This window comes from Lampetra fluviatilis, chromosome 36, assembly GCF_964198595.1.
Source record: "Lampetra fluviatilis chromosome 36, kcLamFluv1.1, whole genome shotgun sequence".
NCBI classification, from domain to species: Eukaryota; Metazoa; Chordata; class Hyperoartia; order Petromyzontiformes; family Petromyzontidae; genus Lampetra; species Lampetra fluviatilis.
Genome location: NC_136310.1, coordinates 9,959,546 through 9,978,044, shown reverse-complemented (window position 1 = coordinate 9,978,044; position 18,499 = coordinate 9,959,546). Strand labels below are relative to the sequence as shown.

Sequence of the window (18,499 nt, the reverse complement as noted above, 5' to 3'; positions counted from 1 at the left end):
AATAGGTGTGGCGCTGCAGGTTACTTTTTTTATGGAATTAAAGAGCGATTTGTGATTGCGGGCCATTGAGGCAGACTCCATCTCCTCAGCAACCCGCGACCACCACCCATCCTTGCAGCGCCTCACGGCTCTCCGAACCTACGAGCGAAGGCTGCGGTAAGCCTCCTCATTCTCCGACGTGGGATGCTGTAACCATTGAGTGGGCCTGTCGCTTTTTCTCAGCCAGCTTGAACACCTCCTCTGTCAGCCAGGGTCTCTGGGGAGGTCTGGACCGTGTACCAAAAACAGCCATTGCAGCTGCATGAGCCACAGTCCTAAACCTCGCCCATTTCCCCTCGACATCAGGAGGAGTGGGGGACGATGCCAACCCCAGCTGCAAGCGATGATGACATTTTCGCCCATGGGCTTGTAATTACCAATACGCTCTTCCGGCATTGGCGCATCCACACAACATCATGGCTGCACGCCGGGTCCAAGCAGGAATATCTCCTGGACTACATAGTGATGGGACAGCGGATGCGGGCCCATGTCCTTGACACCAGTATCTACCGTGGAGCTGATCTGCCCACTGACCATCGACTTGTCATCTGTAAGATGCGCCTGCCATTCTTCCACTCCGGTGGTGGGTGTACACCCAGGACCCCATTCAAACCCACAGCTAGCTGATGAAGGTTACACTCATACACATACATGCACACACTCCCTGTTGCAAAAGCCTGGTACTGACACACACAGACACATGTACACTCACTCATAAATACACACCACACCTCCCAACCTTTCTCGACTGACACATAAACTCGCTCGTACACAGTTCGACCATCAATTACACACATACATTCATATACTTACTCATACAGTCACACATACATACACACTCACTCCCTACTGCAGAAGTCTGGTACGGACTCGCACACACTGTCACGCACACACTCAATCACGATCACACACACTGATACACATGCACACACACTGATACACATGCACACACACACTGATTCACATATATACACACAGACGTACAGGTGTATTGCATACAGTACATACCCTCGCATAATCATACCCAAACACACGAGCGCCAGGGCCCCGGGGAAGAGAGGATGGGGTGCAGCGCTGGGTGTGGGGACGGGGGACGGGGGGGGGGGGGGGACGGGGGGGGGGGTTCAATCATTATGTGGCGGCCTGTGGTTTAGGTGTGATTTCAGAGGGTGCGCACGCGTGTGTGTGTGTGCGTGTGTGTGTGCGCGAGCATGTGTGCGAGCGTGCATGTGTATGCACGTGTATGCGTGCGCGTGTGTGCGCGCGTGCTTGTGTGTGCGTGTGTATGCACGTGTGTGTGTACGCGTGTGTGTGCGCGCGTGCGTGTGTGCGCGCGAAGGATTGTTTTGATATAATGTGTTTGTGTGCGTGTGTTGTTTATGTGCGAGGGTACCAGTGTAAATGTGCGTGTCTGTGTGTGCGCATTCGTGCATATGTGAGCCCGAGGGACTTTTGTCTTGAGCTAATGTGTTTGTGTACGTACGCGCGTGTGTGTGTGTGTTGTATGTTTTGTGTGTATCAGTGTATATGTGCATGCGCGTGTATGTGTGCGCACGCGCGTGTTTGTACGTGTGTGCATGTACACGCCACACGTGTACGACACCGTGCCCCCTCGTGTGTCGTGCCGGCCTTCATAGGTGCTGCTCGCTAACTGCACTTGCCCCAACAGTCTGTTCACGCTATACGGGGCATCTTTGTCTTTGTGTACACACGTGGGGAGCGGTGGCACAGTGGTTAGAGCACTGCGCTACGAACATCAGTGACCCGAGTTTGATTTCGACTCGCCGCCAATTACAGCAGCGAATATCTTAACAGGTCCTGGGCCTCCCCTAGGTCTACTCAGCCATAAACGAGTACTTGGTGCGGTGCGTAAACATCGGCTAGGTGGGTGCTCAGCGGTGGAGGGAGGCAGCTCGCAATCGAAAGGTTGCAAGTCTCCAATCCTGGTCGGGGGTTAAATCGGCCCATCGTTAACCTTTCCCCTGGGGTCAATAAAAACTAGGACCACTTTTTAGGTGTTCTCTACGAAAAACTTGCTCTTTCCATAAGAACGTGGAACTTCCATCGGTGACTCAGGGCTACAGGATATGAGCACTGCCTCAATGCTCATTCGAGCAGGAAATCGCTTGTGTAAACATCAGCACTGGGGAGATAAAGGTGGCTGGGCGTGGTGCTCACCACCCATTCCCTCGTGTGCCCTGCAGGTCTTCATAGGTGCTTACTCACAGCACTTGCCCCAACGGTTTGTTGAGGCTATACGGGGGATCTTTGTCTTCGTGGAGTGAGTGTCAGTATGTTCCTTGTGGGGAACGGTGGCGCAGTGGTTAACACACTGCACTACGAATCCCAGTGACCCAAGTTCAATTCCCACTCAAGGCCAAAAGTGGCGACGAATATCTGAACCGGTGCTGGGCCCTCCTCTAGGTCTGCTCAGCCTTAAACGATTACCTAGTGCTGTGTGTACACATCAGCATTGGGGAGACAAAGGTGGCCGAGTGTGGATTCCTGCCACACCGCGGGCCCCCTTCTTTCGGAGCGCCGTCCGCAGGTGCTACTCTCCAACGGCACTTGCCCCCGGGCGGCCCATTGATGCCGTACGGGGGGGGGGGGGATCTTTGTCTGTGGCGCTGGGGGACGCAGGCTCACGGCTCTGCCCTGGGGCCTACGGCGCTGTGGCTCAGGTTTAAGCCGGCTGCTATCAATTCCCACTCACTTCACGGTCGGCCATTGTGTTTCCTGCACCTCGGCAGCGCGGATGCGTCGTGTGTTTTACGTGTTGGTGTGTGCGCGCGCACGTGCGTGTTGTTGTCTTTTGTTCGGACTTCCTTCCGTTTGTCAGACATTGAACAACGCGTGCGCGCCGTGGTGTGTGTACGCGCGCGTGCACACGCTGGCACGCGTTGTTGTGGGGAGAACGCGGGGAGAGCGTGGGGGAGAGCGAGCGAGCGGTGCGTCGCGGTGCATACCTAGGCGCACCGCACATCGCCCCGGGGCGCACGCGGCGTGCACGCGCTCACACACACACACAGGGACAAAGACACGCACGAACATTCATACCTTCATACAAAGACAAAGATCCCCCGTATAGCCTCAGCAGACTTTTACGGGTTGACTGGGGAGACTGACCCGTGCCCTCCACTGTTGTGAGTGTCACTCCTCTGTGCTCCGCTGTTGCTGGAGGGCGGCTGCCTCCCAGTACCCAGCAGCATTCTTCGCGAGCACCTATGAAGGCCGGCACGGCACACGAAGGGGTGGGTGGCCAGCATTATTCCCCACCGCCTTTGTCTCCCGAGTAGCGATGTTTACACACCGCACCAGGTACTCATTTGAGGCTGAGTCGACCAAAGGGAAGACCCAGGACCGATTCAGAAAATGGTCACTGGTGTTGACTATCGGCGGCAGTCGAACCCGGGTCGGCAGGTTCTTAGCGCAGCGGGCTCATCGCTACATAATCGCTCCTCACCTTCATACACGTGCATCCATACAGACATACACACACACACATAGGGACAAAGAGACACATGCTCATACCTTCGTACACATACACGCATTCGTACAGACGCGCACACACATTTGTACAGACGCGCACACACATTTGTACAGACGCACACACATTCATACAGACATACACACACATTCATACCAATACCTGCCGTTCGCCACTAAGTGACGGTGACATCAACGCGGCGCCTGTGCCAGGCCAGGTGCACCTTGGAACCACGTGACGTGTCGAAGACTCGCTGACTGGAGGTCTTTGGGACAGACCCAGGTGCCATGGGTTGGCTGACTGATAGATGCACCGGATACACATTCATACACGTATACCCATTCAGACACATATACACATTCAGACAGATATACCCACACATTCAGACACATATACCCATTCAGACAGATGTACCCACACATTCATACACATATACCCATTCAGACAAATATATCCACACATTCATACACAAATACCCATTCATACACAAATACACATTCAGACAGATATACCCACACATTCATACACATATACACATTCATACACATATGCCCATATTCTTTGGGTCTTTCGGTAAAGTCACGTAGATAAACATAACCACAGGTGCACGCACGCATTGGTAAAGACAAAAAACAAAGATGTACACATTCATATAGAGACGCACGTACTCACGCACACTCATACAATCATAGCGCCCAACATGCACCAAATCATGCTTTCATACAAAGACAAAGGTCTCCTGAATAGCCGACAATTGTTGGGACAAGTGCTGATAGTAAGTACCGAAAAGGCACACCAGGGTGTGGGTGGGTGGCCAACACCATGCCCAGCCACCTTTGTCTCCCCAGTGCTGATGTTTACACATTGCACCAGGTACTCATTCAAGGCTGGTTCAGATAGTTGTCACTGGAGTCGGACTCGGGTCACCGGTTTTGGAGCGCAGTGCACTAACAGCTACACTACCGCTCCCCATGTTCATAAACAAAGACAAAGATTTCCCATATAGCCTTTAGCAGATTGTTAGGGCAAGTGCTCTGAGCGAGCACCTAATGAAGGCCAGCACGGCACACGAAGGGGTGGTGGCCAGCACCACGCCCCGCCACCTTTGTCTCCCTGGTGGTGATGTTTACACCGCCTCAAGTACTAATTTGAGGCGGAGTCGACCTAGGGGAGGCCCAAGACCGGTTCAAATAATCGTCACTAATGTTGGCCGTGAGCAGGAATCAAACTCGGATAAGCGGGTTCGTAGCATAGCGCAGCGCTAACCGCTCGGACGCACACTAATGCATGTCTGAACACAACACCAACAACAACCGATCACCACTAAGTAGCGGTGATGTCACCACAGCACGTGACCCAGGCTAGGTTCACTTTGAGGCCACTTGACCCAGGTGTTTTGGGTTGACTGACTGAGATGACTGGCATATGTGCCACCTGGGCTCGCCGCTGTGACGACTTGCTGCGTTTTAGCCGACTGGTGCTCCACTCATTGTTGGGAGCGTCGCTCCTCCACCCTCCATTGTTGCTGGAGGGCGACTGCCTCCAACTACTCGGTAGCGTCCTTCACGAGTCTCCTCCGTAGAGGCCGATTTTGATACCTCATTGGCAAGTCCACTCAGCTCCACATTCTCTTGTACTGCATCAGCCCATCTCTTTTCTCGCCCATGCCACACCCGTTTAACCCCCTCTATCCGGCCAAACAAAAGCTGCTTGGGCATGCGGTGGCTGGGCATGCGGGTGACATGATCCAGCCAATGCAGCCTTACCTGCCGGAGGAGCTCAATGCTGAGAATGTGTCCAGATATTTAAAGGATCTGTGAACTCCTCGCGCAATACAGCCTTGTTAAATCCAGTAATGGATCATAGATAGGACAGCTTGAATGTTTCAAACTGACGCAGATGTTCCTGTGAAGGGGTCCACATTTCACAAGCGTAGAGAAGGGAGGGGTATAACTGTGGCCGAGAAGATCCGAAGCTTCGTATGGAGCGACAGACCCAGGTAATCTCCACGCTGCGTTACGCAGCCGATGGAAAGATAATGCCGCTCGACTGTTCCAAAATTAGACTTCCGCTGGCAAAACAGAGCTGGTCATGAACACACTGCCCAGGTATGGGGACTCCTTCACTCTCTCCACAATCACCCCATCACTCACGGGGAGTTGAGGGCGTGGAGCGTTTGATGACATGAAATACCCAGGCAGGTGGTTTGTTTTTTGTGGGACTGATGGTAAGGCCCCACCTCTTAGTGGCACGTTCCAGGTTCAGCATCGGACTCTTCAACTCGTCCTCAGAGGGAGCGGCAATAACCAAGCCATCGGCATACAGAACACGTCTGATCAGAAGGGAGCCAATGTCTCGGGCAGGCACCTGTGTCATTGTGGGTACATGCGTCAGTCATCTCAGTCAGTCGACCCGTGGCACCTGGGTCTGCCCCGTGACCTCCTGCAAGCGGGCGTTCGACACTTCACGTGGCCTCAAGGTGCACATGGCCTGGCACAAGCGTCGTGGTGACGTCACCGCCACTTAGTGGCGAATGGCGGTTGTTGTTGTGTGGGTTCACGTGTGTGCAAATGTACTTACGAGTGTGAGCGGTAGTGTAGCAGCGGTTAGCGCGCTGCGCTACAAACCCGGCAACCCGAATTCGATTCCTGCTCACGGCCAACACCGTTCACGACTATCTGATCCGGTCCTGGGCTGGCCTCCTCAAGGTCGACTCGCCTTCCAATGAGTGTCTGGTACAGTGTGCAAACATCGGTGGGGGAGACAAAGGCGGTTGGGTGTAATGCAGGCCATCCACCCCCTCGTGTGCCGTGCCAACCTTGATTGGTGCTACTCACAAACAACACTTGCCCCTACAGTCCTTTTTGGCCTAAAAACGGAGTGGGCAGGATGTCTTTGTGTGCGAGTGCGCGTGCCAGTGCAGTGTGTGTGTGTGTGTCATGAGCGTGCCAGTGTGCAGCGTGTGTGGCCATGTAAGTGTGTGTGTGTGCCAGTGTGCAGTGTGTGTGGTCGTGAGTGTGTGTGTGTGCCAGGGTGCAGTGTGTGTGGCCATGTAAGTGTGTGCACCAGTGTGTGTGAGTGTGTGCCAGTGTGCAGTGTGTGTGGTCGTGAGTGTGTGTGTGCCAGGGTGCAGTGTGTGTGGCCATGTAAGTGTGTGAGTGTGTGCCAGTGTGTAGTGTGCGTGAGTGTGTGCCAGTGTGCAGTGTGTGTGGTCGTGCATGTGAATGTGCATGCGTGCGTGCCGTAGTGCTGTGCGTGTGTGGTCATGCATGTGCACGAGTACGCGCCGGTGTGCAGTGCGTGTAGTCGCGCATATGTGCGTATGTTTTGTGTGTGTGTGTGCGCCGGTGTGCAGCGTGTGGGTGCACGTGTGTGTGCACGTGGGTGTGTGGGTGTGTGTGTGTGTGGGTGTGTGTGTGGGCGTGTGCACACCCTGCGCGCGTGGGGTAATTACCCGATTAGGCGCCCAGACCTCCTCCCTTGCAGGTGAGCGTTACTGGGCTGTGCGGCGGCGGCGGTGGCCGTGCCGGCATGGCGAGCCCTCATTAGATCCCGGCTCAGCCCTCCCTAAGCCGAAAACAGCTCCTTTATTAAAGGCCTTGTCTGTGCCGTGCTGGCGGGGAGCTCCCTGCACGGGGTGTTGGGTGGGTGCGCGTGGGCGCTGCCACGGAGGGAGGAGGTGTGTTGGCGCGTGTGTGTTTGGAATAACGATGGGATGGTGTGTGTGTGTGGAATACAGAGGGTGTGTGGGTCACAGGTGTGTGTGGGTCACAGGTGTGTGTGTGGGTCACAGGTGTGTGTGTGTGGAATACAGAGGGTGTGTGGGTCACAGGTGTGTGTGTGGGTCACAGGTGTGTGTGTGTGTGTGTGGAATACAGAGGGTGTGTGGGTCACAGGTGTGTGTGTGGGTCACAGGTGTGTGTGGGTCACAGGTGTGTGTGTGTGTGTGGAATACAGAGGGTGTGTGGGTCACCGGTGTGTGTGTGGGTCACCGGTGTGTGTGTGGGTCACAGGTGTGTGTGTGGGTCACAGGTGTGTGTGTGGGTCACAGGTGTGTGTGTGGGTCACAGGTGTGTGTGTGTGGAATACAGAGGGTGTGTGGGTCACAGGTGTGTGTGTGGGTCACAGGTGTGTGTGGGTCACAGGTGTGTGTGTGTGTGTGTGGAATACAGAGGGTGTGTGGGTCACAGGTGTGTGTGTGGGTCACAGGTGTGTGTGTGGGTCACAGGTGTGTGTGTGGGTCACAGGTGTGTGTGTGGGTCACAGGTGTGTGTGTGGGTCACAGGTGTGTGTGTGGGTCACAGGTGTGTGTGTGGGTCACAGGTGTGTGTGTGGGTCACAGGTGTGTGTGTGGGTCACAGGTGTGTGTGTGTGGAATACAGAGGGTGTGTGGGTCACAGGTGTGTGTGTGGGTCACAGGTGTGTGTGTGGGTCACAGGTGTGTGTGGGTCACAGGTGTGTGTGTGTGGAATACAGAGGGTGTGTGGGTCACCGGTGTGTGTGTGGGTCACAGGTGTGTGTGTGGGTCACAGGTGTGTGTGTGGAATACAGAGGGTGTGTGGGTCATAGGTGTGTGTGTGGGTCACAGGTGTGTGTTTGGGTCACAGGTGTGTGTGTGGGTCACAGGTGTGTGTGTGGGTCACAGGTGTGTGTGTGGGTCACAGGTGTGTGTGGAATACAGAGGGTGTGTGTGGGTCACGCGTGTGTGTGTGGGTCACGCGTGTGTGTGTGTGGGGAATACAGAGTAGGTGTTTATGGGTCACAGGTGTGTGTGTGGGTCACAGGTGTGTGTGTGGGTCACAGAGGGGGTGTGTGTGGGAGAGCAGGTGGTGTGTTTAATTTCAGTGTTGGGATGTAGTATGTGTATGCAAGGTGATTATTGCTTGTAGATGGTGTTGTCATTTCCGCCCCCCCTCCTACCTCATCCTGAAACCACGGGGAAAATGGGTGAGGTTCAGGACTCTGGCTCATGCATTGGGCTACAAAGTCTAGACCTCCCCAGAATCCCTGGCTGACGGAGGAGGAGGTGTTCCAGCTAGCTTAGGGAAAGCGGCGGATCCACTCCCACCGTCTACAATGTCCCCACGCCCGAGAATGAGGAGGCTTACCGCAGCCTCCGCTCGGAGGGTCAGAGGGCCGTGCGGCGCTGCTAGGATGGGGTGGTGGTCACAGGTTGTTGATGGTAGACCCAGTCACATAGCCTCACGGTCTAACAGTATATAATATGGTCGTTTACCGATGCATTTGTAATTGCTGCTCACTCTGGGCAGGTGGAGGCTCTGCTGCCGAACATGCAGCGTGCCATGAAACAGGTTGGGCCTCCCCGTCAAGCCCACCAAAAACAAAGCGCATGCCTAGATACTCTCGTGTCATCACACACTCCACTGCCTTAGCTCTCGACGAGTAAAGAGGGGGGTGGGTGTGGAGAGGGTTGGAAGGAGTTCGCGTTCCTGGCCGTTTCGTCGCCACCATCGGTGTTGCAGCGGAGGTCTCGCTCCGAGTCGGTCGAGCGGCGTTCCGGCGCCAAAGACTGGTGCCGCGTTGAAGCTGCCTGGGCCCCAGTCGCTCCCCAACCATCGCGTCTTTCATATGTGCAGGAACGGCTGCGCCGGTTTGACACGTTCAGGCTGGCCTGCCTACGGTCCCTCCTGGGATTGACCAGGCTCGATTGTGTGAGGAGCTCACAGATCCTTGAAAGATCCTGTGACGCAGTCCCATCGGTGAGCTCCTCCGGCACATTTGAAGCTGCGTTGGCTGGATCATGTAGCCCGCATGCCCAGCCACAGTATGCCCAAGTGGATTCTGTTTGGCCAGATAGAGGGGGCTAAATGGGTGTGGCACTGGCTAGACAAGAGATGGACTGATGCATTTCGAGAGGATGTGGAGCCGAGTGAACTTGCTGGTGACCGGTACCAGCAGTGTAAAGATCGGCCTCTATGGAGGAGGCTCGTGAAGGAAGCTACTGGGCAGTTGAAGGCAGTCGCCCTCCAGCAACAATGAAGGGCGGAGGAGCGACGCTCACAACAACGAGTGGAGAACCAGGCAGCAAAAACACCGCAAGTTGGTACAGTGGGGAGCACAGCTGGTGCATCTGCCAGTCAACTCGGTCAGTCAACCCCTGGCAAATGGAGTCTGTCCTGTGCCCTCCTTGTTGGCGAATGGTGGCTGTTGTGCACGAAATACGAATCGTAACTCATTACATTTTCACGCTTATTACACACTAAGTGCTTGCCACAAATGACCCACAATACCTTGCTGATCTCGTCAAGAAGCTTAAACCATTATCATGCAAACTCCGGTCATCCTCGCAGCAGCGGCTTTTGGCTAACCATCAAACAATTACGGTGGTCACCGTATCGCGCGGAGCTTTCAGATGCGCTTCTGCGGCCGTCTGGAACGCTCTTCCTTCAGATATTAGGAAGCCACTGGAGCTATGCACGTTTCAATCTAGATTGAAAACTCACGTCTCTAGAACTGTTTTCCGTGTTTAGTTTGTTGTCCTTCCCCCCCACCGTACCTCCGATTTGCACGTTTAGCAACATACGGTAAGAAAGAAGTTCAACATACCTACATTGCAAGAATAATTTTCACATATTAAGGGCTTCCATGAAGTGTCAAGGCCCCACGAATGAAACATGACAAAGATGATCGAGAAGGAGCCGGCTAGCAGCATTAAGGGCCAGAGAGGAACAAAGCTTAAATAATAAAGTTTAAAAATATATTTATATATATGAACACTGAGAGCCTGATCTCCCATGGTGGGTGGGGAGTTCCACCCCCGGGGGACCAGGTGGTGTGTATCACCACAGTGGATGTCGGTGTGTGTGTGTGTGTGGAGTGGTGGCGCTGCGGTTAGCTCACTACGCACCAACCCGGCGGCCCGAGTTTGATCCTCGCCGACGGCCACCAGCACCGGTTCTCTGAGCTGGAGCTGGGCCTCCCCGAGGTCGACTCGGCCTAAAAACTAGCACCTGGTGCGGCGTGTAAACATTGCCACTCGGGAGACAAAGGCGGCCGGGCGTGGTGCTGGCCACGCACCCCCTAGACGCTCGCCAACAGCACTTGCCCCAAGCGAGTATTGAGGCTGTGCTGGGGGGGGGATGTTTTGTGTTTTCTAGCAGGAGGGATATTCTACGACAGCGTGGTGCACGACGTGGACACGGTGTGCTGGCTCGTGGGGGGCGGCGCTCCCGAAAACATCTATGCCACCGGCAGCGCCTTCACACAAGGTGACCAGCGCACCGCAAACGAACATGCACCGCACACGCGCGCACACACACACACCACACACACACGTGTACCGCACTCGCGCGTGCACGCACACACGTGTACCGCACTCGCGCGTGCACGCTGACACACACCGCAAAAAAACAAACTTCAAGACTGTTGGGACGAGTGCTGTTCGGAAGCACCTTTCAAGGCCGACAGCACACGAGGTGGTGGGTGGCCAACACCACGCCCGGCCGGTTCATTTAATCGTCGTTGGTGTTGGCCACGAGCGGGAATCGAACTCGGTTCTCCGTGTTCGTAGCGCCGCGCGCCAACCGCTCCCCACGCGCCGCACTCGCACGTGCACACGCACTCGCACGTGCACACGCACACACACGTGCACACACACTCAGAATCAGAATCTTTATTTGTCCGGGCACGGGGTCAGAATGTTACAACAACAAACAGGACAAAAAACACGATAGGAGTGCAAAGTACACGAAAGGTAAACAAATCACGGAGTCGCACGTACACACGCACACACACGTACACACGTACACACGCACACTCGCACGTACACACGCACTCGCACGTATAACACGCACTCGCACGTATACACGCACACACACGCACACACACGCACACACACGTACACACGCACACACGTACACAAGCACACACACACGTAAACACGCACACACACGTATACACGCACTCACACGTATACACGCACACACACGCACTCGCATGGACAAAGACAAAGATCCCCTGTATAGCCTTAGCAGACTGTAGGGGCAAGTGCTGTTAGCGAGCACCTATGAAGGCCGGAACGGTACACGAGGGGGTGGGTGGCCAGCACCACGCCCGACCGCCTTTGTCTCCCTAGTGGCGATGTTTACACACCGCACCAGGTACACATTTGAGGCTGAGTCGACCTAGGGGAGGCCCGAGACCGGTTCAGATAATCGTCACTGGTGTTGGCCGTGAGCGGGAATCGAACTCGTGTCGCCGGGTTCATAGCGCAGCGCGCTAACCGCTACACTACCGCTCCCCATGGACACACGCACACACACGTACACACGCACACACGTACACACGCACACACGTACACAAGCACACACACACGTAAACACGCACTCACACGCATACACACACACACACGTATACACGCACTCACACGTATACACACACACACACGCACTCGCATGGACACACGCACACGCACACACTCAAACATACGCGCGCACAGACACGCACACACGTGCTGATAGGTAGATGTAATATTTTTGCGTGTGCGCGCGTCATTATCAGCCGCTCCCCACTCGCTGCGGGTCGCTGTCCCCTGCGACCGCAAGCACGAGCCGTCTGGTTACTTGAAGAAGCAACGACAACTCCCGGAGCAATCCGTGTCTCTCCCTCCTCCGCCCCACTGCCTGCGTGGGTGAACAACGCCATCGGCAATACCCTGACTCACACTCGCCCATGTGGTTTTATCTGGGCCATCCACCATCCCGCACCACACCCACCACCCTGCCATCACCCAAGATAATTGTCGTCGGGGGTCACGTTCACTTTCAGGTTTCAAGTCAATTTGGTTGAACCAACTGAGAACTTCAAAGAGGCCAGCATATAGGGCGTCTCGTGTTTCCTGAGCGACCTGGGGCATGAGCCTGCCAGCAGAGGGCAGGCGGCGGTTGCTGCTGCTGCTACTGTGTGTGTGCGTGATCCCAATAGAGTGATTGACGAGTAATAGAAGGGGCTCGCTCAACAGAGCTTGGCCAAACAGTTTGTTAAAGGCCGCACAGGGGGTCTTTGTACTTCTTTTAGCAAACGTGTGAGTGTGTGTGAGTGTGTACTTCTGTGTGGGGAGCGGTAGCGCAGCGTGCTAACCGCGAACACGGCCACCCGGGTTCGATTTCCGCTTATGTCAAACACCATTGACGATTATCTGAACCGGTCCTTGGCCTCCCCTAGGTCCACTCAGCCTCATATGAGTACCTGGTGCCAGTGTGTGAACATCCCCACTGGGGAGACAAACGCGGCCGGGCATGGTGCTGGCCGCCCACCCCCTGGTGTGCCGTGCCGGCCTTCATAGGTGCTACTCGCTAACGGCACTTGCCCCAACAGTCTGTTAAGGCTACGCGGGGGATCTTTGTCTTTGTTCGCTAATCCACGTGTTCCTCTGTCTGCCCGCCTCTCGCTGTAATCCCAAGCAAGCGGCAGTCGCAGGGGGGAAAGAAAAAAAAACTGTCCCCTTCACATCCTGTCAAACAGACGGTGGCGTTTGAAGACCCCGGCGAGTAAAACGGCAGCCTGCTCGCAAAAGTTAAACTTCAAAAGGAGGAAACGAAACTGCAGCTTTTGAAACCTCCAGGTGAACGGCGACGATCGACTCCGGCCGTCGTCCTGCGGCGGCCGGGAAAGTCCCCCCCCCAGCCGAGTCTGAGACTCGGGGGGGACTCGGGAGAGAGAGGCACGCGCGGACCAGGGTGAGGGGCTCTCCCGTTTCCTCCCACGCATTCGGTAAAAATACGCAGCAAGACGTTCCTAATTGCAGCAGGGGTCTCCTGGAAAACGAGTCTTGAGACTCCGGTGATGCTTTCCAGACGTAAAGACCCCATCGAATGGCACAGAGACCCATAGACTCGCACAGAGGCTCATAGGTGATCACACTGAGATTCATAGACTGGCACAGAGACCCATAGACCCGCACAGAGGCTCACAGGTGCTCGCACTGAGATTTATAGACTGCCACAGAGACCCATAGACTCGCACAGAGGCTCACAGGTGCTCGCACTGAGAATCATAGACTGGCACAGAGACCTATAGACTCGCACAGAGGCTCATAGGCGATCACACTGAGATTCATAGACTGGCACAGAGACCCATAGACCCGCACAGAGGCTCATAGGTGATCGCACTGAGATTCATAGACTGGCACAGAGACCCATAGACCCGCACAGAGGCTCACAGGCGATCACACTGAGATTCATAGACTGGTACAGAGACCCATAGACCCGCACAGAGGCTCACAGGTGCCTCGCACTGAGATCCATAGACTGGCACAGAGACCCATAGACTCGCGCAGAGGCTCATAGGCGCTCGCATCGAGATCCATAGACTGGCAGAGACCCATAAAATTACACGAAGCCACACACTCATTGATGCAATTGGCCAAACATCGCGATGTAGCAGGACTCTAGTGAAAACGAGTCTTGAGACTCGGTGAGGCTTTCTTGGGTGGATAATGGACATGGTAATTACCGTAGCGATACGGGTTAGATACACGCACCGGATCGCGGGTGCGGGAAACACCAGCGTGGTGTGCGTGACGGGATCACGTGACTGCTGATGGGTGTCACGTGACTAGGGACACCAACATAACAAAAACATCGACTCTAGGATGGAATCGTGAGAGCGGGGATCGTTACGGATCCTCAAACCGCCCCGGGGTGAATTCTTACCCCACTGGGTGCGTTCACCGTGAACGCGCGAGTGCTTATGTGCGCGCGCGTACGCGTGCGTGCGTGTGTATGTACGCGTGTAGGTGCTCGCTAACAGCACTTGCCCCAACAGTCTGTTAAGGCTATACGGGGGATGTTTTTTTTTATCTTTGTATGTACGCGTGTATACGAATGCCTATTTATATGTGTATAAATATGCATGCACGCATACGTGTGTATGCGTGCATGCATGCATACGTGTGTGTGTATACTCGGATGACAAAGGCGGCCGGGCGTGGCGTTGGCCACCCCCACCCTCTCGCGTGCCGTGCCGGCCTTCAGAGGTGCTACTCGCTAACAGCACTTGGCACGACAGCCTGTTAAGGCTATAGGGGGTAACTTTGTTTTTATGTGTGAGGAGCGGTAGTGTAGCCATTGGTGCTGCGCTGCGAATCCGGCGACCCAAGTTCAATTCCCGCTCACGACCACCCAAGTCTGCGACCATTATTTGAACCGATCCCGGGCCTCCCCTAGGTCGACTCACCCGTAAATGAGTCACATGGTGCGGTAGTGTAAACACCAGCACTGCGGTTCCAGCCACACCACCCCCTCACATGTGCACCGTTTGCCGGCCTTGCATAGGTGTTCGCTAAAAGCGATTGCTCCAGCAGTTTGCACGGGGGTTATCTGTCACATCTGCATATGTGTGTGTCTGTGTGTGCATATGAGCGAGTGTCAAACCAGTTTGACAGCTCGCACACACACTGACACACACACGCGGTTGGCGGCGTGGGCAACGCCCAGGTGATTGATTTCGCTGTAATTAATTAAAATTCCTCTTCGGAACGCCGGTGTCTCATCCCGAGACCCCGCGGTGGTTTGGATGGGAGTGGGGACGCGCTGGGGTTTGTGGGGGGGGGGCAGCAGGGCGGGTGTGGCGGTGGTTATTGGAGCATGGGCAGGAGAAGTATACCGCGGAGTGCCAGCGCGCGCGGGCACACTTACACAATCACTCCGCGTACACGATCGCGAAACGCGCCGGGCTCGCAACCACAAACCCCGTGCACCATCGCTGTCTCATTCAATCACAACACACACAGTCGTCATCGTCTCTCACGCCGTGCGCAAGCACTGTCTCGCACAATGTCCACGAGGACACGCATCCCTCGGAAAGCCTTACAGGGCCGGCACGGCACACGAGGGGTTGGGTAGCCAGCACCACGGCCGGCCACCTTTGAGCTACGGGAGACTCGGCACCAGTTCGGATAATCGTCACCGGTGTTGGTGGCCGTAAACGGGAATCGAACGTAAACGGGTCGCCGGGTTTGCAGCGCAGTGCCCCAACTACCACACGACCGCTCCCCATATATACACTACACACAATCACTGTCTCGTACACTAGACACAATTGCCAAGTCAAACAATACACAATCACTGGCTTACTCTATGCACAATCACTGACAAAACATACAATCTCTGCATAGCCACCAAACGTACTACACACACGGTCACTTCACACGCTCGGCACACACAGTAGCTAACACCCCCCACACAATGCACAAGCATGTGCGCTCTTTCCCTGCACAGGAACGCTCTGCGCACCGTCGCTCTGTGCGCAATCAACTGCACACACACACGTACACACACGCACACACACGGATGGACGGACGCTAGCCCGCATTATACACACACACATTCGGTGTATAATCGCACACAGCAACACACAAACACACTCGCATGCATACAATATCAAAAGGCATAGGTCCCCTGTGTAGCCTCAACAGACTGTTGGGGCAAGTGCTGTTAGCGAGCACTTATGAAGGCCGACACGGCACACGAGGGGGTGGGTAGCCGGCGCTGATGTTTTACACATCGACCCAGACGAGGCCCGGGACCGGTTCAGGTAATCATCACCCCGGTGTTGTTGGCTGCGAGCGGGACTCAAACTCGGTTCATGGCCGCGGTTTGTAGCGCAGCGTCGTTAAGCAGTGCGCCACCGCTCCCCAACACACACACGCGCGTGCACGCACGCTCACTCGGCTCTACACCGCCCCACATTCAGGGAGTCGCCTCATAGTTGTGGCTTGAGCTCCCCGCGCGCGAGGAGCTGTGATGCCAGGGGGCTAATGGCTGCGTGGGGGGGGAGAGGCCTGTGGTGAAGAGGAGGGGTGGCGGTGGTGGCGGTACTGGCGGCACGGCAGTCCCTCCAGCTTGCGCGAGAGACGCGGTGTTCGCCTGTCACTGTTGTTTACGACCCGGCTTGTTTACCCCACGAAATTCTCACCGGAGCCTCAAGACTCCTGAATGCAGGAGGGTTCCTGCCGAGTGTTCCCTGTAGTCGGGGGGGTGGGGGGAGGCGCGGGATGATGTTGTTGCTGATGCTGCTGTGTGCGGTGCCAGTTGAGTGATTTGCAGGGGATTTTTTTTCAGCTTGGGGGGGATGTTTTGGCCACTGTCTGTGGGTTTAGCTGTGGGAGTGAATCCATGCGGAACAGGTGGAGAGCATACAAACTACACTCACTCATTGTCACTGCGTAGAACAAGGTGCGATGCCAGTATGACAGGGAGAGGGATGGTCTCAGATGAACTGGACCTTGGCGATGGACACCAGCTGTTGGGACATGGCATGTCACAAGGGGGAAGGAGCCGGAGCTGGTAGAGGTGGTGGGGAAAGGTACCGACAAGATGTAGTCGGTGTCGTCACCATGCGCAGAATTGCCACTGGACCCAAACTTCTCGATCGGGGGTGGTCTCTCTCCTACTGCGGAGCAACCCCTGGTGAGAGGCCCCGGGCGGGTGTGGGGATACTGACAATCCCCCGGCTGGGTGCTGTTCAGTGGGAGTTTGTCCCGGTGGATGAGAGGGTCGCCTCAATGAGACTTCGGGTCTCAGAAAGGAAAACTCTGACTGGCTGCCTGTGCACCAAACTGCAGTTCGGAGTATTTGGCCTTCTTGGAGACGGTGCAGTGCTGGACAGAGTGCTGCCTACCGACCCCACAGTCTTATTGGGCGACGTCAATGCTCACGTGGGAAACGATGGAGATGCTTAAAGCGGCGTGATTGGGAGGAATGGGCCCCCCTGATCTGGACCCGACCGGTGAGATGTTATTGAAATTCTGCGCTAGTCACGGAATGTCAATAACAATCACCGTGTTCGAACGCGAGGATGCTCATCAGCGTACATGGTACCAGAGCACCTTGGGCCGAAGGTCAATGATTGATTTGATCGTTGTATCATCGTACTTGAGTTCGAGTGTTATGGACACTCAGGTGAAAAGGAGAGGGGCGAAGCTGTCGATTGATCACCACCTGGTGACAGGTTGGATCCGACGCTTTGGGCACCGACCGGACAGAAGCGGAAGGCCCAAAAGGAAGAGTGCGGGTTTGCCGGGAACGTTTGGCGGAAGACCCAGTGCAGAAAGATTTCAACTTCCACCTCTGGGAAAACTTCTCCTGCACTCCATTGGAGGTCATGGACATTGAGTCCAAGTGGACGATGTTCAGGACCTCGATTGTGGATGCAGCTGCGAAAAGCTGACGCCTGAAGGCAGTTGGTGCCTGTCATGGCGGCAACCCTAGGGACCCGCTGGTGGACACCAGTGGTGAGGGACGCTGTCAAGTGGAAGAAGGAGGCTTTCTGAGCTGTGCTCGGAAAAGGGTCCCCCGACTTGATTGAGGGCAGCAGCTGCAGCAGCCGCTGAAGCGAAAGCCCGCGGACATGGGCGGAGTTTGTAGAGGCCACGGAGAGGGACTACCGGACAGCCTTAAAAATGTTCTGCCAAACCATCCGACGCCTTAGGAGGGGTCGACGGGACGTGGCCCAGGCTGTTCCCAGTAAGGGTGGCGGCGTGACATGGACCTCAACTAAGGAGATAGTCGAAAGGTGGAAGGAACACTTGGAGGAGCTGAGAATAGGTTTTTTTTCCCCTTTTTCTGGCAACAAAAACACTTTTTACAAAGAATCGTGTCTGCATTAACCACAATACTTGTGATTAGAATGCAAACAAAACACATACTCTGATAATATATGCATTGTCTTTGAAACTGTTTGCATTCTGATCACAAGTATTGTGGTTAATGCAGACATGATTCCTTGTAAAAGGTGTTTTTGTTGCCAGAAAAAGGGGAATGACCTATTCTCATATTTTGTTACTGGCAAAGGAGGTCCCATGACTTGCAGGAGCTTTTCAACCCGGTGGACACTCCCTTCTCTCAGGAGGCAGCCCTGGAAACAGCTGAGGAGGGGGGGGGGGGTCCATCACGGTTGCTGAAGGCAAAGCTACTGGGGTGGACGAGATTCACCCAGAGTTGTTGAAAGCGC

General features: G+C 55.2%; 1 protein-coding gene across 2 annotated transcripts in view; it reads left to right on the top strand.

Annotated features, from left to right (window-relative positions):
* LOC144945092 (uncharacterized) overlaps positions 1-18,499 on the top strand; it is a 54,113-nt gene that overhangs the window by 27,578 nt on the left and 8,036 nt on the right. For both annotated transcript variants that reach the window (XM_078873336.1, XM_078873337.1), the window contains one exon: positions 10,645-10,755. In XM_078873336.1, the coding sequence (XP_078729462.1) occupies positions 10,645-10,755 (111 nt within the window). The remainder of the gene's footprint in view (positions 1-10,644; positions 10,756-18,499) is intronic.